Source organism: Capricornis sumatraensis, chromosome 7 (genome assembly GCF_032405125.1).
Source record: "Capricornis sumatraensis isolate serow.1 chromosome 7, serow.2, whole genome shotgun sequence".
Lineage (NCBI taxonomy): Eukaryota > Metazoa > Chordata > Mammalia > Artiodactyla > Bovidae > Capricornis > Capricornis sumatraensis.
In genome coordinates, this window is record NC_091075.1 from 21,612,241 (window position 1) to 21,640,036 (window position 27,796).

Consider the following 27,796-nt stretch of genomic DNA (forward strand, 5'->3'; position numbering starts at 1 on the left):
ATATGTATTTAGTATGATGGTACATGAAAAAATAAAAGATATCAATCTTAAATGTTCTTCTAAAGATAAAGCTATAAATAATCTTTTATTAGGTATCTAAAGAATCTTTGAAGTCACCTAGGATAAAAAGTGGACTATTTAATGGTCAATTTAATGGAATCTATATTAGCAACACTTTACAATGTGTTTATTCTTTAGACAGTCAAGATTTATTACTATTATTATTTATTATGTTAGATGCAAAAAATAAGTTCACTACACAGTTGGAAGTTTCAGTCTTTTAAAAAAAAATCACTGTAAGTATACAAATCTGGGTTACTCTGGCAAACAATAACAACAATGTTCAAATGCCACGTCTCCTAGCTTTTATGCTGTTTGGCTCTTTAGAATCAACAGATGGGTCATCTTCAATACCATTACAATATGACTAGTTAATAAGCCTAACAGAAATTTTAACTTGTCTTTTTAAAGAGAAGACATTTATAATAAAGACACTAAAAGAGGGCTTCAAATTGCAAGCAACATGTGCCTACAAATGAGAAACTAAATGTTAATCTGAAGTTTTCTAAATGTATAAAGAAAAAGCAATGTGCTAGCCAACACAATCACTGAACAATCAGCATGAAACAGGCAAATTCCTCCTTGTAGGCTCAAAACCTACAGGTATAAATGTAGTGTTTCTCTAGTCAACGGAAAACAATACATATTAGATAAAAGACTACTCAAATCTAGAAGAGAAATAACCACAAAAATGAGCCAGTTGTATTTTAGCTATGAGTGACAAATGTTATTTCTTTTTATTGTTTTCTCTAATGTATTTCAGAAACTGAAGTGTTTTATTTTATTCCACTGTTGACCATAGTTTGAGCCCTACACACTCCCTTCCCTTTCACCTCAAAGGGAGCGCCTTTGTATGTAGCCACGCATACATCATTAGTGTAAAGATCAGGCTGGATCTGTTCCCAAATCTTCTTCTTAGGATTCAGCTCCTTGTCGGGCTCTCCTGTTGGGAGAGGAAAAATAATACATAGCTAACATATTAATAAACTGTCATCAGAGATTTCTAGTGAATTGTCCTAGATACAATCTCTGATCTTTAGACCTGACAAGAATCTAAATATTTACTTTTAACACTTTAGTTCTATGACATCAGCACTTTTTATATTCTTAATTGGTAAAATAGTTTGTCATTTCCTTACGAATGTTAAAGGTATTATTTTTCACTCTTTTAAGAAACAGCTGTACAGCTACTTTATTCCCCAAATGATCAGAAGGAAACTACAAGATACTCATTTTATCACTACATATAAAGAAAGATTTTGAACAGATGAGAGCATAATTTGATGTGCTGCATTTTTATACATGGCAGAAGCAGCTTATGCTTTACTATATGTTTCAACAAAAAATGACTAAATTGCTGCTACAGTACTTAAAGATTTCCTACAGTACTGGAAATAACTTAAGTGTTAGGGTTATCTAGCTAAATATGATAACTACTCTGAATTTTATCTGCTGCCCATTCTACTTGGTGAGATTGAAAGAAAACCAGCTGAATGAGAGAAGAAGCTTGCAAACAATTTGGCTGATAAGGTGCTGATATCTAAAATATATAAAAAACTCATACCACTCAATACCAAAGAAACACCCCATTTTTAAAGAGTAATTGGGTCCAGAAGCTTAAGAGTCTTGCAGTTATACATGCTTTGAGATTAACCATCAACTCAGATTTATTAATAAGACTCAAAACTAACAGGAATAATCATGATCTCAGAAAAGTCTGAATGCAAATTTCCATTTATTATCAGACTAAATCCAGTGCATTCTCAAAAAAAAAAAAAAGAAAAGAAAGAGGAGGGAGTGTCAATGTCTTTGCCTTCTTGCTGTAATATTGTGTTCAAGTTATTTTTGGTTGATACTTTAGGGACTAGATATTGAAATAATTTATGGCTTTACAGGATTTAAGACTAAAGAAGGAGTGGGTAGGGGTTTTAGCCATTATTATAAATATATTATGTGGCATCTTCTAAACTTTATGGAAGCAATAGTTTTATAGTTGAAAAATCGTTATTCAAAGGCTTGAGCCCCAAATGCAATTTCTATACCACACTTACTATAACATGAAATGTAAATCTCTAGACACTGAGCACATCAAATGAACATCGAAATGTACCAGCAGACACCTTAAGCTTTAAAATGTAAAACATATGCTGAAAAATAAAGTACAGATAAATCATGGCTCTCTCTGGGAAAAGAAAAAAAATACAGTAAGACTAATCATCTGTTGCATACATAGTATTAACTGTTATTTCCTTTCAGATTTACTGCTACAGAAGCAGTAACTGATATGCATAAGCAGGATGAGAATTAACAGACCCCACGTCCCCAAGTTTATTAACTATTTGATGCTGTTCAGCTTGGTTAAGCATTTTATAAGAGTATAATTCAAACAACTGCATGGGCCACTTAAACGTTAGGTTTTTCCCTTTCACTTTAGAAAAATTTTTATATGTTATCTACATATTCATTTACTAAAGCACAAGGAGAAACTATGAATATGAAAGGAATTTTAGACTGCAATGATGTAGATATAAACACATACCAACAGCCAAACAGATTGAAAGATTAAAAAATATGGTAAAGGCAAGAAATCCACTCTGGACTATTAGCATCTCTAATGTTAAGTCACTGAGTATCTTAGAAAAACTCCACACTACTTAACGGTAATGTCCAGATAATAACAACTGATTCAAATGCTGAAATACTTACCTGTTAATTCTTTATAAGGTAAGGGGAATGAAAGCTGTCATAGAAATAAAAGAACTATAAGCCTTCTCTGATTAAACAGTCCATATGATTTCATAGCAAGCCAATGATCCACCAACAAAAATGCTGGTAATATTTGAGATTCAGGCACATCTATTTTTTGATCTTTCTACAAATCTTAAGTAGGTAGCTAAGTTCTATTGGGTCTTGGTTTCTAAATCTGTAAAATAGTGGGTTAAAATAAATGATTTCTTCCAGTTCTAAACATCTGACTTAACAATTTATATAGAAAAATAAAACTTAAAATGCACTCATCTTAAGTATTTAAGTAAAAAGGAAGGCAAATATTAATCTGAAAAGACAAACCAAGAGTTTTTTTTCCTTCAGTGTATGCTGAATCTTAAAAGAAAAAGTTCACTTTTATTTTCATTCCATTCCAATTTAGAAAAACAGAATTTCAGGTTTGTCAGGTATAAACATGACATCCTAACCAAAAGCATAACGTTTGGGGAAGTGTTTTGATTTCCCGGTAAGCAGTGGTGATCGTGACCAAAAGGCAATATAGTCTTTTAATTTCTGTTTTTCCTCTTAAGAGGTCTTCCACTTTTATGAAAGGAATGTTTATTCTACATCTGCCAAGCTTTCTTTACTGCTTCCAAAGACCTATTTGAAGAGTTTTTTTCTCAGATATTAGGAAGCTTTCTCACATGTTAGGAAGCTTCATCTGTCTTAGGAGCACTTTACTAGAGAGAAGAAACAATATGAAATGAACCTTCCTTTTAGATTATTAAAAACATATGAATTTCACCTTAGAGATTTCCTCTAATCCTAAAGGCTAGTAAAAGCATATGCAAGTATATTACTAGGTTGACTTTGAGAATTATACAGTTTCGGCTCCTTGTCTGAACTTTTCATCTCTTCATCTTTCTATGTTGCATTCTGAGATAATCTATGCTTAAATGATTTTGTAGCACATTAACTGGTTCTCTATCCGTATCACACTCTTCTGTTATGTAGGTATCAAAATTAGTATTTCACTTAGGGTACAATCTCTCTGGTGTTTTATGCAATTTGAGTGTTCATGGGGAAGGAGTAATTAGACAGTTGTGCTTAATGTACCATCTTATGTCAATCTCAATTAACAATAATATCACTAACAATGGTCATTTAGTGTAAAGTCTTACAAGTCATATAGAGGAGTGGTCTTAAATTTAAACGTTCCAAAATAGTTTTCAGAACCATGATTCCCAAATTACAAATAGTAACTAATAAATACTTACCAGGGAAAGCATCAAAAGTAATTCTGTCCCCAGGAACAGATCCATCAGGAGGTGCCAAGATTTCCACTTTCTCTGGTGAACTTGCACACATCACCATTGCCTGAGATACTATTCCCCTCATCTTTGCAGGTTTCAGGTTACAAAGTAAAACCACCATCCGATTTTGCATCTGTGTGAAATACACATTGATGATTAAAGATGTACAAAGATTTAGAATAATTTTATCTAGAATACATTAAGGTACATCTAATATGCTAAATATAAAATGTTCTATTTTTGTGGCTGTTTTATCCTTATCTGTGTCCAAAATCTTTTATGTTGTTAAGCCTTATATCAATATGAAAAAAATAAAATTCTACAAACTGACAATACATTATAGATCAAACAGCAGAGGCAATAATATTTCACTTAAAAATAAAGAAATGACTGAGTGAAACAGATTTGGTTTTAAATTTCATTGCTAGGTCTCATGTACTAGCAATGAGTCTCATAAAGTTGATCTCCCTGTTTCCTCACAAAATGAGGGAAATGATATAAAGACACCACAAGGATTAAATCACAACATATATATAAAGCATTTAGCTTAGCAACAGCACTAAAATAAATGCACATTTTTCCCCTACATGTTTGATCATTTTCAATACTATCCAAGATTCACTTCCTAAATTAAAAAGTACTGATCACTTAACAATTTAAGCTTTATGCATAGCACAACAAACGATAGCTATTTCTATAATTTGTTACAGAAGTAAACAGCAATTTCTTTAAACTTCAAGAGTTGAAGTCTCAACTTTTTCGTCAATGAGCAAAAATAAGGGACACAGTTGTTTAAATTCTTTCAGTAGGTTTAAAATAAAATAACATTCAAGAAGGGTCACTGCATGTGGGAACAGGACACATTCTAGATGAAAGATGGTTCTATAAATACAAATTTACCCCCACGTTCTAAGATTAAAAAAAATGAACCTAAGGTTCAAATGGAAAAGTCCCCTTTTTTGGTGCTCTTTATGAATTCTTATTCTCTTCAGACATTAAATAACTTTAAGATGCCACAAATATGGGAACTTAATAAAAAAAAGTTACACCAAATATGTACAAAAAAACAACAGGGTTAGCTAGATGCAGTCTGTTAAGAATCAGATGATAGCCTGTAGACTTTTACCTTAGAAAAATAAACAAATGTACAAAATTTGGTATACAGTTTTAGGAAGCTAAATGCAGTTACTTTATACACTGCTGACTAGTACTGACTTGATGGTTAGATTCAGATGTGTATATAAATACTTTGCATATGGCTGTGAATGACAGCTTTTGGAAAAGAAGAACTAGTCTGTAACTTAGGAGAACAAAAAAAGTTGAAGCCCCAATGAGCAGGAGTTTTTCAAATTTGAGCTGGCTCAAGATCAATTGGTTCTTTCTCCAGGGTTCCTTATGAACCTAACTTCCTAAGTTGTTATGAGAGGATCCTGGTCCTAAACAAAATGAATGTTAAAAAGAAAAAGCACACACCAGTGTCGTCTATCTTTTTTCATAGATAAGAGAAATTTCTTCACTGATCTCCTTAATTCCATTTTTCTTACCTCAACAAAGCAACCAGATGACACTATTAATATGTGAGACAGACCATATTATCCCTTAGCTCAAAAATCCTCCAGTGGCTTTCATCTCACTCAGAAAAAAAGCCAAAGTCTTTACAATGATCTCTAGGACCCTACAGCATTTGGCATCCTTATCTGACTTCATCTCCCATCACATTTCCCGTTATTTAGTCTGCTACAATGACACTGGCTTCCTGCTGTTCTTTGAACATCCCAGGATAACATCTGATTCAGGGCTGCCTGAAAATGCTATTCCATTAGAGCAGAACTATTTGTTTTCTTCATTTTCTTAGACCTTTACTTAAATACCACTTTGCTCTTCCCTGGCCACTTTTTTCCGCTAGCTTCAGTACTTTCTAGATTCTTTCCTTACTTTATTTTTTTCCTGATATTAACACACTGTGTATCATGGAAGTTCTGATCCTCCCAGATATGAGCTTCAAAAAGGCAGGGGCTTTTGTTTATTTAATTATTGACATGCAGGCTCTTAGCTGTGGCATGCTACCTTTAGAGCACACAAGTTTAGTAGCTGCTACACACAGAGTTCTTTCTAGTTGCCCCATGGATGTGGGATCTTAGATCCTCAACCAGGGAACAAACCTACATCCCCTGCATTGAAAGGCAGATTCTCAACTACTGGACCACCAGGCAAATCCCAGGGTTTTTTTTTTTTTTTTTTAAACAAATCTATCATTCATCTATCTACATATTTTTCTTTCTTTCTATTCACTTGCCTACAACAGTTCCTGGCACAGTGCAGATTCACAGTAAATATCAGCATCTAAAAATAAGAATGAATTAACGTAGGGACTTTTCCAAGTTCACAAAGTCAATCAGCAACAGGGCTGGCAAAGAACCAAGAGGCAGAACTATTTTAATGTGGAAGAGTATGATCTTTGAGTATCTCTGAAGCACCATGGAGCAGAGGAAATAGGTAGATGATGCAAATTTCTATAGAAGATGTCTAGAGAGAGCAAGTTATAAATTATTAATGTCTGAGATTGGAAATATATATAAATACCTAAATAATAAAATTTTAAAACATGCTATTTTTAATGAATAAAGGAATACCATTAAAAAGTTCAAGTTCAATCTTCAAAATTTCCTCTCCTCTTTCTTCTTCCAGTATGAAAATACTTGAGTTATAAAGATATAAGACTTGTTTTCTTAATTCTAGATTGGTGCATTCTGGGCTTATATAATGGTGATTTTAAAATTAAAATCAGGGAATAAAATTCCATGATGGAACAGTGATGATAAAGTAACTAACTAAAAATACTTTCAAAAACTGAGAAAAAAATAATACATCATTTCTTCTTTCTATGGTCATGACTTTGATCTTAATTTACAGATCTTTGGCAAGTTTTTGGTATTTCTGGGCACTTTTTGGTGGACTTATCATATTAAAATCATCAACTGAATTAATCAATATTAACTCATGTTGTGTGGTCTGATATAAAATTACATGAAAAAACATTAAGAAAGAGGGATTGACACCAAAAAGCATATGTAGAAATAATTTTAGCTACATAGATTACCTGTTCAAGAGGAACATGATTCACCAGGCCACTGACCACCGTTCTTGGGGCTGTTTCTCCAACATCTACTTCTTCTACATACAAAGAATCTGCATCAGGGTGTTTTCTGGCAGTGATGATACAACCAATTCGAAGATCCAGACGGGAAACATCAACAGGCTTAGAGTCAGCACTTCCTGCTACTGGTTGCTGTTTTTTCTCCTTTTTCTCTCCTAAAAAATAGTTACAAAGGGTAAGCTTCAGAAGTAAAACAAAAATACAGTATTAAAATCTCCACAGTATTGATTCTGATGAGTTTAAAAGAAAAAAAAAATGAGGGTTTATCTTCTATCTTCATTTAAGTAACAAAGGAAAGAATTATCCATGTCACAACATCTTGAATCCCCTTTAAGCTATTTCTCTGTTGAACTGTCTATATCTCTAGTTAAAGACACAGAGTAGATGTTGGTAATCTATGGCTCAAGGTCAAATCCAGCCTGCTGCCTGTGAAATAGTTTTACTAGAACAAAATTATGTTCATTACTTTATATACTGTCTATGCATGCTTTGGTACTCTGGCAGAGTGGAATAATTGTAACAGAGACTTCATAGTCTGTAAATAACCCTCTACAGAAAAAATTTCCCTTCTCCTGAAACAGAGAGGAAAAAATCCTTTTAGATTTACTGTGACTCTACAAGAGTGAAAAATTCTTTAGAAACAATATCATAAGTAGCCAACTGACAGCATGAACTACAATCAAATATAATTTCTCTGATAAAATGTGTCTCACACCACTTAAACATACCAGTAAGTACACAATGAATTTCTCCATTTCTTATATTCCTCTGAAGACTTATTAGGACTTTAGATTTGTCTACAGAAACTATTTGAGTGGAAGAAAACATTTTATTCTGATTATGTTTTCAAAATTCTACTTTTATTTATATGCTGATAATATAACTCTTATAAGCATAAGATCACTTTAGCCATTAAGTCAAAATTCAACCTGAATTCAGTTGAAATTCCTAAAGTTTATCTTCTCTGGCAAAAAAAAAAGTAAGACAAAACTACCTCCTAATCTGTAGGACATAAGCTGTTATGACTTGAAAGCGTTGTTTCTTAACTACTTTGTTTCATCTTTGGATAAATATTTACTGAGCTCTAAGGCACTGAAAAAAGTAAGATGAGTGGCCTACACTAGCCAGGCACTAAAAATCTCTTATAAGACAGACAGATGTGGGCTTCTCTGGTGGCTCAGTGGAAAAGGATCCACCTGCCATTGCAGGAGACGCAGGTTTGATCCCCGCGATCCAGGAAGATTCTACATGTGGTGAAGCAACTAAGCTTGTATGCCACAGCTATTGAGCCTGTGCCCTACTACTGAGCCTGCGCCCTGGAGCCACAACCACTGAGCCCACAAGCTGCAACTACTGAAGTCTTGAGTGTCCTAGGGCCCATGCTCTGCAACGAGAAGCCACTTCAGTGGGACACCAGTGCACCAAAACTGGAGAGCAGTGCCCACTTGCCACAATAGAGAAGAGTCTGCACTGAAGAACCAGTGTGGCCATCAATAATATTAAAGAAAAAAAAAGACAGATATACATAATGAACATGTGATAAATATTACAAATAAAAAGAAATACAGAAGCACAGGGAAGAGTAATTCTGTCTGGAGTGGGAACAGATGATTTTGCATAAAAGACATTCACAACTTTCACAAAGATTGCTTATAAAAGAGAAAGTACAGCTAGTTCAAAATAAATGACAAATTTTTAGTCTCATTAGCAAATTTTTTTAAAATACCACTTTTCATGTAACATATCAGCAAACATTTTTTAAAAATAGTTAAGAGCCCTAATGATAAAGAAATATATATATAATTACTACAAAAATCTTAGTAAGTTATCTTTGAGTGATAAACTATGTATTTAAAACACTACATATGGCAACCCACTCCAGTATTCTTTACTGAAGAACCCCAAAGAAAAGAGGAGCCTGCCAAGCTACAGTCCATGGGGTCACAGACAGTTGGACACATGTAGGTGACTGAACAACATACATACTACTGTAACAATATGATATAGCTATATTCATGAATTTTAAAACTTTAGGCATTTGAAATACCTTTTTCAGGGATTTACATTACACAGGCGATTGTAAATATGAAATTCCATACCAAGAACTTTGTTAGTCATCATAAAGAGACTTTAGAAATGTTTCATTAACAAATGAGTAATGCTCTTAAGTGTAGTACAGAAAGAGTGTATGTGTCCCACAGCCCTTGCGAGAGCAGAATTTTGGCAATCTTGGCAGTCAACACAGATGAAACAGTCCTCTATTCCAGCACTGCCCAAGACAGTAGTTGCTGACTCCATACGATTTTTAACATTTAAATTTAAAATAACTTAAAATACAGTTCTTTAGTCATACTAGACACGTTTTTAAACATTTAGCAGCCACACATGGCTATGTCTACTGTGTCGGATAACCCAGCTATACAGAACAGAAAGTTCCACTGAACACAGGTATTCAAGACCTAGATCTCCATTTGGTCTTGGATGCTCCCTCCTCAAAAGCAAGACTTTGTTGTCTCATTTAACCATAAGACTGACTGATCTTGTGGCCACAATAGTGCATCCTCTTTGAGGATGGACTTTTTACCAAACTTATAAAAACAGGTTGCAGGAATGTTTTGTGCCTACTTAATAAAATTCATAAAAAGAAAGAATCAGTCTGACTTGCTTCCTTTGTAACCATACCACCTAGTGGTGAAGCGATGTAGAAGAGGATGCCCAACACCTAGAAGTATTCATGCTTATCAAAAGGAATGGCCAAGAGTTAGGTGCTAAAATGGCTTAGATCAGTTTACGAATCCCTCAGCCCTTTTATATTTTCCAAAAAAATTTAAAGAGTTTAAGTACCATGAGAGGCATGCGTAATGAATGATGAAAACATATTTTTTGACATTTGGGAAAATGAAGTCCAGAAAGGAATAAAGGAAAGTTAAAATAAGGAGTCAGATTTATGATTAGAAAAACAGCTTTAGCGGCCAGGTAAGGACAAACTAGAAAACACGAGGCTTTAACATTAATTCAGATGAGATCACGAGAACCTGGACTACCTGGTGTCACAAGGTACTAAGTCGCTTCAGGTGTGCCAGACTCTTAGTGATCCGATGCACTGTAACCCACCAGGCTCCACTGTCCATGGCATTTTCCAGGCAAGAACACTAGAGTGTGCTGCCACTTCCTCCTCAAGGGATCTTCCCAACCCAGGGATCAAACCTGCATCTCCTCTGTCTCCTATATTGGCAGGTGAATTCTTTACCACTGAGCTATTGGGAAGCCTGAATTACCTGGTAGCACCTATAAAATTGCAGCACAGAACTGGGCTCCAGATAGGTTTTGGTGGTAGGAATTACAGCCAAAGCTGATTTTATTGTGCTTCCCTTTATTGTGCTTTGCAGATAACTGCATTATTTACAAAAGGAAGGTTTGTGGCAACTCTGCATCAAGCAACTTTCTTGACATCGTTCTTTCAGCAGCATTTGTCACGTTGTGTCTTGGTGTCAAATTTTGGTAATCCTTAAAATATTTCAAACTTTTTCATTATTATATTTGTCACGGTGATCTGTGGTCTGAGATCTTTAATGTCACTATTGTAAATGCTTTGGGGTACCACAAACATGCCCATATAAAAGGCTAAACTTAATAACTTTGTGTGTTCTGTTTGACCATCAACCAACCCATCTGTCTCTCTCCTTTTCCTCCGGCCAAAATTAAGCCAATTAAGAACCCTACAATGAAGAAAGAGAATGCAGCTATCTCATTTATAACTTCTATTTTGGTTACATGTTCAAATGATATTTTCAGTGTATTAGGTTACAATGTATTATTAGAATTAATTTCACTTGCTTTTTATATTAATGAGATTGCTCAGAAACATTAAACTATATATACACTTCATGTTATATATCTATTGGACAGAACTCTCTTAGAACATTATGGTCCAATAATACAAAAAATGAGTTTAAATGTTTATGTTTTTGTTACATAAAGATATGACCAGGGCATCAATACAAGACTCTAAAGTGTAAAAGCAACAACAAAACTTTAAAACTCTTTGTCATTTAAAAAAAAAAGAACCCTACAATGGCCTTTAAAAAGTGATCAACTGAAAGGAAAAGTCACGTACTCTTCACATTTAAAAGCAAGGAATGATTAAGCTTAGTGAGGCAGGTATGTTGAAACCCAACACAGGCCAAAAGCTGGATCTTTTGTGCCAAACAGCCAAGTTGTGAATGCAAAGAAAAAAGTTGTTGAAGAAAACGAAAAGTGCTACTCCAGAAAAGACATGAATGATAAGAAAGCAAAACAGTCATGTTGATAATATGGAGAAAGCTTTAATGGCCTTGAGAGAAGAGGAAACCAGACATATTCCTTTAAACCAAACCCTAACCAAGAGCCAAGCCTTAACTCTCTTCAATTGTGTGAAGGCTGATAGAGATAAGAATCTGCAAAAACAAAAGGTTAAAGCTAGCAGCACTTGGTTCATGAGATTGAAGGATACAAGTTGTCTTCATAACATAAAAATTCAAGGTGAAGCAGCAAGTGATGTAAAAGCTGCAATTCAGAAGGTCTAGTTAAGATAATTACTGAAGTGGCTACAACAGATTTTCAATGTAGATAAAAATTGTAAGCCTTCTATCGTAAGAAGACGCCACCTAGGACTTCCATAGTTAGAGAGGAGAAGTCAATGCCTGGCTTCAAAGGACAGGCTGACTCTCTTGTTAGGGGTAATGCAGCTGGTGATCTCAAGTTGAAGCCAAGGCTCATTTACCATTCTGAAAATCCTTTGGCCCTTAAGAATGACACTAAATCTATTCTGCTTGTGCTCTATAAATCGAACAACAAAGCCTGTAAACAGATGGCAGTACATCTGTTTACAACATGGTTTACAAAATATTTTAAGTCCACTGTTGAGAGACTTTCACCTCACAAGAATGACTTCTTTCAAAATGTTACTGCTCACTGGCAATCTACCTGGACACCCAAGAGCTCTAATAAAGATGTGAGGTGAGATTAAGCTTGTTTTCATGTCTGTTAATACAACATCTATTCTATAGCCCATGGATCAATGAATTTGACTTTCAAGTCTTATTCTTAAGAAGGACACTTTTTAAAGCTATAGCAGCCACATATAGTAATTTCTCCGACAGAATGATGCAAAGTAGATTGAAAACCTTCTGGAGATGATTCACCATTTGAGATGTCATTATGAATTCATGGAAAGAGGTCAAATATCAACATTAACAGGAGTTGGGAAGAAGTCAATTCCCACACTCATGTATAATTTTGAGGAGTTCTAGATTTCAGTGGAGGAAGAAACTGCAGATTTAGCAAGAGATCTAGAATTACAAATGGAGCCTAAATATGTGACTAAATTGCTGCAATCTCATGATAAAATATTAGTGAATAAGGAATTGCTTCTAATGAAGGTACAAAGAAAGTCGTTTCTTGACATGGGATCAACTCCTAGTGAAGAGGCTGTGAAGATTGCTGAAATGTAACAAAGGATTCAGAACATTATATAAATCTGGCTCATAAAGCAGTTGGCAGGGTTTGAGAAGACTGACTCAAATTTGGGAAGAAGTTCTACTGTGGGTAAAATGCTATCAAACAGAATTATGTGCTACAGATAAACAGTTTGTGAGAAAGATTCAACCAATACAGCAAACTTCATTATTGTCTTATTTTAAAAAACTGCCACAACCAGTCAACCATCAGCCAACCATAAGCTTGATCAGTCAGCAGCCATCAACACTAAAAAAGACTCTCCTCCATCAAAAAGATTATGACTTGCTAAAGGTTCAGGTGATGGTCAGCATGTTTTAGCAATACAGTATTTTTAATTAAGGTATGTACAGTTTTTTGTTTTTTGTTTTTTTTTAGGTATACTGCTATTGACCACTTAAGAGACCACAGTACAGTATAAGCATAACTTTCATATATACTGGGAAACCAAAAAATTCTTGTGACTTGCTTTCTTGTGCTATCTGCTTTGATGTTCTGGAAATGAATCTGCAATATCCCTGAGATACCAAACTGTACAGGTTTTGGCAGTCAATTAGATACTAAAATTGAGGGACAGTGACAAGTTAAGGTTGACTGCAAGATTTCTACTCTAATTGTCTAGGTGGACAGTGATATATTGTCTACTTCAGTTCTTACGGATTCCTAAAACTTTAACTCCCCAATGCTAATTCAGACATTCTACTTTGACTGGAACATTGCTTTCTTATCTTCATGACATCTTCTAAGCTAACTTCTGCTGTGATTTCTCTGAAACTGTCCCCTACAAATACATTCAAATCCAGTCATGCCAACCTGCATGTGGTTCTCTCCTTTCTGGTTTTAACTATGCTAGCCCCTCTACCTCAAGCCATGCTCTTACCCTGTCGACCTGGGCAACCTTTACAACCCTTGAGGGCCCACCTTTAATGCTCCACTATCCTACTGTTCTTAAGCTTTATTCTAATTCATACAAGTTTGAACTTTCTTCTCGACACTGTTATAAAAAATGTTGACATTTGGTAAACCAGTCAAGTGCCAAACAAATTTAACTGTTAAAAAGTACCTTTCTTTTCAGCTTTCTCTTTCATCTTCTTTTCTTCTTCATCTCCTCCTCCTTTTACTTGCTCTTTAGCACCAGAAGATACGGTTGTTATTGGTATAGATTGTATCTCATTTTCAGAAACTGTAGAATCCATTTTTAGTGGAGTACCAGATGGAAATGGTATTTGTTTTACTGACAAAGAAAATGAAATGTCATTTATGTTAAACAAACAGTTTCATTTCAAGAAAATGAAATGTCATTTATAGTTTTCATGACTGAAAACTATGAAACTGTGAATCATAAACTATTTTGAAACAAATACAGTTGATATACAATATGTTACAGGTATTCAATATAATGATTAACAATTTTAAATGTGATACTCTATTTATAGTTATTATAAAATATTGCCTATATTCCCCATGATGGATAATATATTCTTGTAGCTTATCTAATACACAACTATTTGTATCTCTTAACCTCCAACGCCAATATTGCACCCCTTTTCCCTCTCTCCGGTGAAAACCACTGTTTTGTTCCCTACATCTATGAATCAGCTTTGTTTTTTATTGTATTCACTAGTTTGTTGTAATTTTAGATTCCATCTATATGTATTTGACTTTATCTGTCTGACTTATTTCACTTGGCATGATACCCTGCCTGAGTCCACCCACGTTGCTGCAAATGGAAAAATTTCATGCTTTTTTATGGCCAAATAGGACTGGCAAAGGTCAGTTTTCATTCCAATCCCAAAGAAAGGCAATGCCAAACAATGCTCAAACTACCACACAATTGCACTCATCTCACATGCTAGTAAAGTAATGCTCAACATTCTCCAAGCCAGTCTTCAGCAATACATGAACAATGAACTTCCAGATGTTCAAGCTGGTTTTAGAAAAGGCAGAGGAACCAGAGATCAAACTGCCAACATCCGCTGGATCATGGAAAAAGCAAGAGTTCCAGAAAAACATCTATTTCTGCCTTATTGACTATGCCAAAGCCTTTGACTCTGGATCACAATAAACTGTGGAAAATTCTGAAAGAGATGGGAATACCAGACCACCTGACCTGCCTCTTGAGAAACCTATATGCAGGTCAGGAAGCAACAGTTAGAACTGGACATGGAACAACAGACTGGTTCCAAATAGGAAAAGGCTGTATATTGTCACCCTGCTTATTTAACTTCTATGCAGAGTACATAACGAGAAACGCTGGGCTTGGAAGAAGCACAAGCTGGAATCAAGATTGCCAGGAGAAATATCAATAACCTCGGATATGCAGATGACACCACCCTTATGGCAGAAAATAAAGGGGAACTAAAAAGCCTCTTGATGAAAGTGAAAGAGGAGAATGTTAAAGTTCAACATTCAGAAAACGAAGATCATGGCATCCGGTCCCATCACTTCATGGGAAATAGATGAAACAGTGGAAACAGTGTCAGACTTTTTTGGGGGCCTCCAAAATCACAGCAGATAGTGACTGCAGCCATGAAATTAAAACACACTTACTCCTTGGAAGGAAAGTTATGAGCAACCTAGATAGCATATTCAAAAGCAGAGATATTACTTTGCCAACAAAGGTCCATCTAGTCAAGGCTATGGTTTCTCCAGTGGTCATGTATGGATGTGAGAGTTGGACTGTGAAGAAAGCTGAGCGCCGAAGAACTGATGCTTTTGAACTGCGGTGTTGGAGAAGACTCCTGAGAGTCCCTTGGACTGCAAGGAGATCCAACCAGTCCATCCTAAAGATCAGTCCTGGGTGTTAATTGGAAGGGCTGATGCTAAAGCTGAAACTCCAGTACTTTCGCCACCTCATGTGAAGAGTTGACTCACTGGACAAGACCCTGATGCTGGGAGGCATTGGGGGCAGGAGGAGAAGGGGACGACAGAGGATGAGATGACTGGATGGCATCACTGACTGGATGCACGTGAGTTTGGGTGATCTCCGGGAGTTGGTGATGGACAGGGAGGCCTGGTGTGCTGCGATTCATGGGGTCGCAGAGTCAGACACGACTGAGCGACTGAACTGAACTGAACTGAGGCACTTTTAAAATAATTCACTAAAAACTTTCATTTCATTTACAACATACCAGGTGAAATGATAAATATCTGCTGATTTGGATATTTGATTTCAGGCAAATTACATCTCTAAGCGTCAATGTATAAAACAAGAATATCTGTGTACATAAGATTTTAAGGATAAAATACATAACATATATGAACCACTTGGTAGTGCCTGGCATACAGCAAAACTTAATAAATGTTAACTAAATACTATCATGGCTTATTTTCAACTCTACTCAATCGGGAATAGTGATGATCGAGTTTAATAGGGGATCAGTGATGATCACAACAGAGATTAAGAGTGCAGCTCTCTAAACTCCAATTTTGGCACTTTTTGCATGATCTTAGGCAAGATCATCTATCTGCCTTTTCTAAGTCTGTATGTTCTCTTCAACGTAAGAGGATAAATGCATGAGAAGGGCAGTTCTGAGGATGAGACGAGTAATCAAGCGTAAAACCCAACTTAATAAAGCATGTAATAATTATTGTTATGAATCAACCTATCATTTCTATGATTATTCACCTCCATTTTGAATTTCTGCCTTAATTAGCTCTTGTTTCAATCCTTCAATTTCTTTCTTCAATTTAGCATTTTCAACTCGAAGTTTCTTCTCTTCTCTCAAAGTTGCCTGCAAAACTGGGATCAAGAACCACCAGTTAAGATATAGCTATGTTTTCTACAAGGTTTCTTATGAATACTACTTGATAAAAACATAGCCAGTATAAACAAAGCTAGAACCAAATGTTTCACCAGTTCCTCTGAATCAGTTTAATATTTATTAAACAACATGATATTTAAAAGAGAAAGGGAGAAAATCTTGATGTAAAAACAGAAGAGGTTTTGTTTATCAATCATTTTCCTAGCTTTTATAAAAATGCTATGACAGTGTAAGAACCTCGTTCAGTGTTATTAACAGGTTAACTGAGAGACAAATATCAGATACATTAAACTTTTTTCAAAGTCTAAGATCTAATAATGATACCAAACAATAAAAAATTGTTGTCATTTCTTCCTTTTTAATCAGTATCTTGTAAAGGGAAATGAAAACTCTTTAATTCCTAATGTCTCAAAAATAGAGCTGGTCAAACATTAAACAAAATGATTTGCTCAACATAGTGTGTTAAAGGTGAGCAATAGGGTATACAAAATATCAAAGACAAGGATTCAGAGTGAAGTAAGCCAGAAAGAAAAACACCAATACAGTATACTAACACATATATATGGAATTTAGAAATATGGCAATGACGACCCTGTATGCAAGACAGGAAAAAAGACACAGCTGTGTATAATGGACTTTTGGACTCAGAGGGAGAGGGAGAGGGTGGGATGATTTTGGAGAATGGCATTCTATCATGTATACTATCATGTAAGAATTGAATCGCCAGTCCATGTCAGACGCAGGATACAGCTTGCTTGGGGTTGGTGCATGGGGATGACCCACTGAGATGTTATGGGGAGGGGAGGGGAGGGGAGGGGGGGTTCATGTTTGGGAACACATGTAAGAATTAAAGATTTTAAAATTTAAAAAAAATAAAAATAAAAAAATAAAATAAAATAAATGCAAAAAAAAAAAAAAAAAACAAAGACAAGGATTCTCAGTGGGGTTGGTACCTCTCTCTAGGGGGGACTTTGAAAATCTGTAAGGGAATTTTTGGCTGTCATGAATAATGGGAGTCAGCACTGGCATTTGGAGGGCAGAGGTCAGGGATTTCAGATGTTCTGCAATAGGTTAGATATTCCTGTGAAATGAAGAACTGTCTCATATCCTGCAGGATTTTGCACTGACATTGTACAGATGCACAGGTGAAATCCTGTTTATTATTTGGGCCTAGATTCTAGTTATTTTTTACATTTAAACACTTTTTAACATTTTCATTATACTCTGAATTTTCTAGGAATCAAGTACCATGCAAATCAAGCGTGAACTATACTTTGTTTTGTTCAAGAGTTCTATCTAAAGAAACATCATTCATCATTTTGAGTAACTCAAAAACATGACTCAAAGCTGATTTTGGTATCTGGGTTGCCAACACAAAGGCACACTATTACATCACTCTGTACTATGCCTGCTGCATTTCTGCTGTTTCCATGTATGCAAATCACATAGCATGTGATACTCTCGCGTCAAGTAGTATAGTCCAGTACTACTCTCCATGAATTACTTCCTTTTTAATTCTCTTCTATATTACATACATCTCTATAATCTCTTCATCTTTCTAATGGAAAGAAGCATTAAAAATTTTTTTAAAACAATAAGAAAAATCCTTTTTAAATTGTAAGAAAAACGGTAAGAATATTTATGAAACATTATAAAAATAATTAAAACAGTATTTAAAAAGAAGAAAAATTTGATACAGGGAAAATTTTTTAGATAGTAAATGTAGGATTCTGTAAGTCATTCAGTTTTATGTAGCAGAGAAAAGCATTTATTCAAATAAGGGATTGTAAAAGACTTTGGAATTTTCATAGCATTACCATTGGCTATTGAGAAATAACATATACAAAAAATAACCTAAATTCTAGAAGCAGAAATTTAGATTTGATATTTTTGTGAATACATCATAGCAATTTTGAGGTAAAACATAGGCACTGGAAAAAACTGTAAAAACCATTTCAGAAAATACCCAAAAAGAGAGCAATGTGAAAGTAAAGATTTTTCTTGTATATGAAGTTAAAGGAGATATTTGAGTTTCTATTTGATTTTACCCAGCTTTCTTCATTTTTAGTCTCTAACTCTATACCAACTTATTTTAAATATTGATTTTTCTTTATTAGTCTTGAATTAACACATTGTTTTCTCTAAATATTACGTGTTCACCATACACCAATTCTAACTTATCTTAATCCCAGAATATTTCTTCACTCATAATTGCAACATTAAAGGAATACAGAAGTCATCATCAAGACTGTGAAGTAATACTGTCTGTGGTAAACACATTTTTTTTTGTCATCACTATATGAATTCATTTTAAGTATCTCCCTAGAAAACTTAAATTTTCAAATTTTCTTACTTGCTTTCTCCTTAAGAAGAGCAACTTGCTGCTTAAGATATTCAATAATCTGATCTGCTTCTGCGCCCTTCTGCTCCAATCTCTTCAGAACAGCATCACCAGTTGCCATTTTTGCCAAGAAACGGCAGAAAATCCTAAGTGAAAAAATGAAAGTGATATATTATACTGTAGAATAAGTAAGTTTATTGTACAGGATACAATGAACAAGCAGTCTGAAAGGAAAAACATTTCTACTGCAATAGAACCATATATTAGACAAACAAATCAATTAAGCAGCAGAAATGTTAACAGATTAATTCCTCACTCTGATTGGAAAAGAAAATTTCATTTTTTCCCAAAAGCAGAAAATATGATATTTAATCATATTTCAGGTTAAAGTTTCAAAGCAAGCTTTAAATACTGCAGAATATTATGACATAAGACAGGAACAGTAAGAGACAGACTAATAACAACCTAACTAAGAGATAACTGAGTACTATACCTGAGTTCCAAAGTAAAGACAATTACTGAATTTTTTCTTTATATGTTTCTTTCATGTATTGGGTATTTCTACTGTCTATTTAATTATGTACAAACTTACATGTAAGGAAAAACATGTAAATTAGGAAAGACAATATTAAAAGAAAAAGATCAACAATTAGGAAACATCAATATTAATCATATAGATACTGAGATATAATGTCAGTGTGTATATATTATATAGAGAGAGAATTCTATAGAATTCTTTATATATAGACATATATATAGACATATATAAAGAATTCTATATAGACACCCTGACATTATATATAGAATTCAAATATATTCTATATTTGAATATATTAAAATATATTAGAATTCTATGTAATAGAATATACTCTAACATAATATATATTATATATACGTACACTGACATGACATATATAGAAGTCTGTATATCATATAATTCTATTTCCTTTTGTAGAAAAAAATAGAATTTTAATTTTATAATAATTCATAGAAATTAGAAGACATCCTATCAGTATGCAGATATTGCATATATAAGCAAAATTCTGGGATTAATTCATCACGTTCGAAAGTTCAAACTTTTGAAGCCAAGTTCATGAAGTTTATACTGCCAAATATTAAGACAGTCACAATGACAAAAGGTTAATCATTAACAATACTAAGAATTGCTTTTTACTTAATTTAGCATCAGTTTACACTTCAAAGCATGACACAAACATTGCTGAAACAGTTATTTTAAATGAATGATACATACACAGCGGTGAAGTTTTATTAAAAAATTGGCTAACAGTGGACAAATAATATGATTGTTTTAAAATTTCAAATTATTAGGCAAAGAATACTGAGATGTTTACTTTTTATAAAAAGAAAACCAACCCTCAAAAATCTTTATGCTAACAGTGACAATGTATGATACAGAAGAAGTTTTAAAAACCTTATAAAAATAAAGTTGTTACTAATGAAGAAACTATAAATGGGGCAAAGGTGGTTAATCTGGAAAAGCCACAGTAAACTGCTCCATGGACTATTAAGGACTATTACTTAATAGCTTAAAAAAATAGAGGGAAAAAAATGTACAAGAGTGAAAATGAAGATATAACTTCTTAAATTCTGCCAATTTTTAACCAAAAGTGAATACACAATAACCCTGCTATTGCTCCTCAAATGTTAAAGCCAGAATTTTAGAGAAAAATACATGGACATATGATGAAAATTTAAAGTAAAAATTTATGTTTTTTTTAACCTTTAGTATCCCAGTTACAGCATTCTTTTAGTTTGACGTCTATTTCAGTTTAACATAAGTAATGACCAAATATTACATATTTCAATAGGTGAAATACAGCTATCGCTAACAGATTTGGCCTAAATTGTTTGGCATAAGTTGTAACTTTTGCTTCCCTGCTACTGCTGCTGCTAAGTCACTTCAGTCGTGTCCGACTCTGTACAACCCCATAGACGGCAGCCCACCAGGCTCCCCCGTCCCTGGGATTCTCAAGGCAAGAACACTGGAGTGGGCTGCCATTTCCTTCTCCAGTGCATGAGAGTGAAAAGTGAAAGTGAAGTCACTCAGTCGTGTCCGACTCTTAGCGACCCCATGGACTGTAGCCCACCAGGCTCCTCCATCCATGGGATTTTCCAGGCTGGAGTGGGGTGCCACTGCCTTCTCCGTTTGCTTCCCTACCAATGAAATATTTGATGAGTGATACTAAGATGAATGTGAAATTAGTGATACATATTAGAAAAAACCCTAGTAAACTTCTCTTAACAGATATAAAATAAATAGATTTAAGTGTAAAACAGGTCTCATAAATTGAACAGTAGTTCCATAAAGCCATCTCACAAATACATCAAGTTGCTTAAAAAACCAAACATGAAACATGTGCCCTAACTTACAAAACAGCTTCAAAACTAAGACTAAAAATAATTCACAAAATAGAGGTAATAAATCCTAGTCTACAAGCAAAAAAGATCTATAATTATCCTGAAATAAATCTATTAACTACCTGGAAAACATAGTTATAAGTAAAATATAACTTTTGTGATACGTATTGAAGCACAGGCTGTTTAGGAAGAGAGAATGCCATGTTTCAAAACACAGAAACACAAATAAGTTAAACATATAAATACATGTACACATAAGAGGAAACAATGTGATAAAGGGAGATGACAGAATAATCCTCAAAATCCTTGTGAACTAATGGTGAGGGGTTAGGATATATAAAGTGAAAAGAGTACCCATTTCAGGGAAACCAATTTATTATTAGGCTTCCCTGGTGGCTCAGACGGTAAAGCGTCTGCCTGCAATGCGGGAGACCTGGGTTCAATTCCTGGGTGGGGAAGATCCCCTGGAGAAGGAAATGGCAGTCCACTCCAGCACTCTTGCCTGGAAAATCCCATGGACGGAGGAGCCTGATAGGCTACAGTCCATGGAGTCGCAAAGAGTCGGACACGACCAAAAACAGGAAAAAAGTTACAGCCTGTTAAGACTAGTTAATAATTCATTTGGTAGAAAATGGTTTAACAATCAGCTTTAAACATTTTTATAAATAAACTTTATCTTATAAGTAAACTTTAAACATTTTTATAAGAAAGTTTTTTCTCAATAAAACGTATGTATCTCTCACTCAAATATGAACAGGTAAAACACCATCCAGCTTTTCTTATACTTTAAATACTGCAGGATACTAATATATTATCCATATAAAAATAACTAATATATTTAATTATAATATATTAATTTAGTTAATATATTATAAAAATAAGTATAATTTATATCCTTAGCTGTAAGTGTAAAAATACTTGCTTAAATTAAGGTCTAGTTTTAAATTGGTAAAAACCAGGACCTAGAAACATGAGCTACCTGAAACTTTCAGTAAAAATGAATTTTCTAACTACTAAGTGGATAAACAGGAGAAATAAGAAAGAAAAAAGAAACAGTATTAGCAACAGACAGAAATGTTACTGGGAAACACTTATGTCAGCTATGAAATCTTAAAATACTGAGAATACAGAAGGATCCTATTCAACCATTCATACATAAAATAACTGTGGATGAAGCCATCTCAGTTTTCTTCAGGTACCGATTAAAGAAGCGACTGGCTACCCACTCCAGTATTCTTGCCTGGAGAATGAACAGAGGAGTCTGGTGGGCTACAGCTCATGGGGTTGCAAAGAGTCAAACACCACTGAGCAACTAACACTTCCACTTTCCACTTTCATGTTTAGGGCAACAATGCTAGCTTAAGGTCACTGCTTTAAGTTCAGACAAATGTTTATCATTCAAGCTGGTGCTCATTTCACTACCCTGTGCTAACTGCTGCACAGGGTTCAATTTTACATTGAGTGTCCATTGGATTTCAAAATTTTAGGCCTGCTTAGTCTCTTCAGAGCTTTTAATATGCTAATACATAGAGGATTTCTCAAGATGATAAAGTTAATAACAGGTAACTTCTGCAGAGCATTTATCGTGGGCTGGCTAAATGCTGTGCATACATCAGCTACAAATACAGCTATTATCTCCATTATATATAGAAGAAAATTTGACTTAAAATTAATTTGCCTCAGGTCATGTGGCTAGTTAGTAAATGAGGATTAAAACTTAGGTCTGTCTGATTCTGTAGTTAACTCCTTTAATGCCCAAGCTATAATATCAATAAAGGATATGATTATGACGCACTTCCCGAAGTATTCAGCCATGGAATGCTAACCAACCAAAAGCTATTAAAATTTACTTGAACAAAAATTTTCTACAACAGTTTGGGAATGCTGACTTACTCTGCACCAAAATTAAAAAAAAAAAAAAAGATTATGTGATTAAAATAGATATAATACTTAACTGCATGCACAGTAATTACAAATCTACAACATTTACACAGAAGAAAACAGTATACCCAGTATGTTAACTGTATCTGGACAGTAAGAGTCCAAGCTTTTTTCTCCTTTTTCCTCTACTAAATTTTAAAAAATAAACACTGCTATGATAAAAAACTCTGTAAAGTATTAACTAAGTTACTCTGCCCTTTCACATTGTTTTTTTCAACATAACCACCATATTTCATCCAACCTAAAATGCTGCTCCAAGATGCCACTAATCATAAAACCAGGTGAAGCTGATTTTATGAAATACATGAATCTAGACTGTATCTTAATCATTAAAACACATACATAAAAAATTATTTCTGAGATTCCTATCATTTCTTTTTTTAAGATTTTTTTTTAATGGACCATTAAAAAAAATTTTTTTAATTGAATTTGTTACCATACTGCCAGTATTTTATGTTTTTCTTTGGCCACAAGGAATTTGGGATCATAGCTCTCTGACTAGGGATCAAACTCATACTTTGCATTGGAAGGCAAAGCCTTAATCACTGTACCATCAGGGAAGTCCCTGAGAACCCTATCATTTCTAAATGGCTTCCCTTTACTTCAGCAATCTCTTCAGTAGTCTTCCCCATTCTGATTTTAAATTGCCAGTATTTTAAAAATTAACAAATCTTCTACCCCAGTCTCTCAATGTTAGGAACCAATCAAACAGTTGCTTTGAAATGGCAGTTTTAACTACAGATTTTCATTTTTACTTTATAGCATAGAGAACTCCACAAAAATTTGGAAGTGATTCTCTAGTTCTCAAAATATCTGATTTTGCTGTCTCAGAACTGCAATTAGCTAAAAATTTATATTCTCCTTAGACACTCTAAGCATTGTATCTCATCAAATATAAGATGTCGTCAATTGTATAACGGCTCCAGTAATTAAGGAAAAAGCCATCGATGATTTAACTGATCTAACGCTCTCCTACATTTAGTCACATCCTGTATTATGTACTGAAATACCTGCTTTGAATTTACTGTTTTTTGCTTTCAAGTATGTGATCAGGGGATGAATTCAAATTTCAGCTCTGCCTCTCATTCATTAGCTGTGACTATATTACTGAAGTATAGCTGATTTACAATGTTGTGTTAGTTGCAGGTGCACAGCAAAGTAATTCAGATATATATACATATACACACACACACATTTTCTTTTCCAGATTCTTTTCCCATATAGGTTGTTACAAAATACTGAGCATAGTTCCCTCTGCTATACAGTAGGCCCATGTTACTTAACCCGTTTTATATAAAGCAGTGAGTGTAAGTTACTCCCAAATTCCTAATTTACACCCCCCGGCCTCATCTTTCCCCTTTGCTAACTATAAGTTTGCTTTCTACATCTGTAAGTCTGTTTCTGTTTGGTAAATAAGTTCATTTTTAGATTTTACATATAAGTGATATTGTATGATATTTGTCATTCTCTCTCTGACTTAACTTCACTTAGTATGATAATCCCCAGGTTCATTCATCATGCTACACATGGCATTATTTCATTCTTTTTTACAGCTGAGTAGTATTTCATTGTGGATATGTGTGTGTGCACACAAATGTGTGTCTATACACACCATATCTTCTTTATCCACTCATCTCTTTGATGGACATTTAAGGCGCTTCCACGTCTTGGCTATAGTAAATAATGCTTAGGTAAACACTGGGGTGTGTGTATCTTTTCGAATTATAATTTTCTTCAGCTATCTTCCCAGGACTGGGATTGCAGAATCATATGGTAGGTCTAATTTTAGTTTTTTAATGAATCTCCATACTGTTCTTCATAGTGGCTGCACCAATTTACATTCCCACTAACAGTGCAGGAGGTATTCCTTTCCTCCAAACCCTCTACAACATTGATAATTTGTAGATTTTTTTTGATGATGGCCATTCTGATTGATGTAAGATGATAACTCACTATAGTTTTGATTTGCATTTCTCTAATAATTAGTGATGTTGAGCATTTTTCAAGTGCCTTTTGGCCATCTGTATGTCTGCTCTGGAGAAATGTCTATTAGATATTCTGCCCATTTTTTGATTGGGTTGCAAGGTGATCACCACAATAATCCAGTAAACATCCTTTACCATACATAGTTATAATTATTTTTCTTATGATGAGAACCATCAAGATTCAGTCTCCTGTTTTCTAATATGCAAAACTATTATTAACCATAGTCACTATGGTGTACATTACATCCCTGTGACAATCATTTTACAACTGGAAATTTGTATTTATTCTTGTTTTTCTTTACTCACCAGAGCTTTCTTCCCCTTTATGAATGAGAACACAGGGGATGCTGCAGGGCTTAAGGGATGGCTATGAGAGTATGGCTAAGAGAAGACAGTCCATGTATCTCAAACACTATGGCCATTAACACAGAAAAGCTTTCTGTCGAGTGACATATATAAAAAATTTTAAAAGGGATATGTCCTGGTTTCCCAAGACCCTCTACCAAACAAGGTCATCTTTTATCTGGTAAGAGTTTTCCCAACAGGATTTAACCAAACCTTTACATTATAGGTGCACTCACCCCTGTTTTGTTTTGTTTTTTTTTTCTTCCATTTCTAATCCAAGAACACAGTTAATTAATAGTAGCCACTATTTTAATGGGCCTGGCATACTACATACACTGTCATTTAATCTTTACAACCAGTTTATAAGCTCAAGGGAAATTATGTGATTTGTCTCAGTTCAGTTCAGTTCAGTTGCTCAGTCGTGTCCGACTCTTTGCGACCCCATGAATCGCAGCACACCAGGCCTCCCTGTCCATCACCATCTCCCGGAGTTCACTCAGATTCACGTCCATCGAGTCAGTGACGCCATCCAGCCATCTTATCCTCTGTCATCCCCTTCTCCTCCTGTCCCCAATTCTTTAACTCTTCGCATGAGGTGGCCAAAGTACTGGAGTTTCAGCTTTAGCATCATTCCTTCCAAAGATATCCCAGGGCTGATCTCCTTCAGAATGGACTGGTTGGATCTCCTTGCAGTCCAAGGAACTTCAAGAGTCTTCTCCAACACTATAGTTCAAAAGCATCAATTCTTCGGCGCTCAGCCTTCTTCACAGTCCAACTCTCACATCCATACATGACTACTGGAAAAACCATAGCCTTGACTAGACGGACCTTCGTTGGCAAAGTAATGTCTCTGCTTTTTTAACACCATTCAAATATTAAATAGTAAAGCCATGATTTTAACTTGTGTTTGATACTCCTAACCTCACACTAGGAGTTATTTTAAAGTGTTCCCCAAACAAAATTAAAAAAGATTAATTCATCGTCCATTAAAATTCTTGCATAACTAAATTATGAGGACTGAAAGTCTCACTGGCCATTTCTTACCACCCCTATTTAAGCCACCACCATAACTTCCCAGAATCTGTGCACACGTCTCCTACCTGGTCTTTCACCCTATTCTCTCCAGTCTATTCTGGACAGCAGCCAGAGAGATCCTTTCAAAAAGGCAGTCAGGATGTAACACTTCACTGCTAGTGAAGTGACCCAGATGCCCTTCAAGATCCTTCATGACCTGTTCCTGCTCTCTGATTCTTTCTCCAGCTCTAACTCCTTCACTCAACTCTTGACGTACAGGTTTCCTTGCTGTTCAAGCGAGTTTCTGTCTGATGGCTTTTGCAATGTTTGATCCCTCAGCTTGACTCTAGTACCGCAAAATATGGTTATTGTTCAGTCACCAAGTCCCGTCTGACTCTTTGTGACCCTATGGACTGTGGCCCGTCAGGCTTCTCTGTCTATGGGGATTTTCAGGCAAGAATACCGGAATAATCTCCCATTTCCTTTTCCAAGTGATCTTTCTGGACCAGGAATTGAATCTGTGTACCCTGCATTGGCAGATGGTTTCTTTACCACTGAACCACTAGGGAAGTCCCTTCCCAAATTACTCTTACAGCTAACTCTCTTGTTTCTGTCACCTCTACTTGAGAGTGACCTTTTCAGTGAGAACTTCAATGGCCACACTAAAATTTCAAGCCATATCCCCCTTCCCTGCTTTACTACTTTTCTTTTCAGCACTCACTACAACCTAAGACACGATAATGTTTTAAACTTTGTTTAATATGTGTCTTCCTCAATAAAACATGAACTACGGGAGAAAGGAATTTTTATGTTTTACTCATTCCTTTTTACCAACGCCTAAAACGGTGCCTGGAACATGGTGGACGTCGAATAACTACCTGCGAAAAGAGCGAATTCCTATCACTGCACGCAGTGCTCTCTCACACGCACAAAAGTAAACATGTTTGTGTATATACTTTTTCTAGCAACATCCTTCCCCTCGGCCCCGCGTCCCATTTTTCAAACTTGGCTCCTTCAAGAGGTCCCAAGCTCTTCCATATTTCCTCAGGCCTAGATCCGCGCTGCTGCGCGTGGGCTTCCCACTAGTACCCGCAGGCCAGGTCCTATCTCCCGAAGGCCAGTAAGGGAAAGGGGACTCCTACGATCGCAATCCGTCCTCCCCGGGACCTTCTGCGGAGAACACTCACATGTATCGGTGGACTGAGGCACCTCAGCAGCTTCGGCCGGGAGCAGGTAAGGAGCGCCTCCGCCTCACGACGGAAGTGAGAAAGGACCCAATAAGGTGTCCTCGCTAA

At 35.2% G+C, this 27,796-nt stretch overlaps 1 protein-coding gene across 1 annotated transcript; it reads right to left on the bottom strand.

Annotated features, from left to right (window-relative positions):
• Positions 1–344: 344 nt before the first annotated feature.
• Positions 345–27,777, bottom strand: AIMP1 (aminoacyl tRNA synthetase complex interacting multifunctional protein 1). The gene is made up of 7 exons (XM_068975361.1): positions 27,689–27,777; positions 18,850–18,983; positions 16,361–16,474; positions 13,796–13,966; positions 7,180–7,391; positions 4,044–4,212; positions 345–1,003 (listed from the first exon to the last, which is right to left on the bottom strand). Coding segments are annotated over exons 1-7 (969 nt in total). The 5' UTR covers positions 27,691–27,777; the 3' UTR covers positions 345–836.
• Positions 27,778–27,796: the final 19 nt, after the last annotated feature.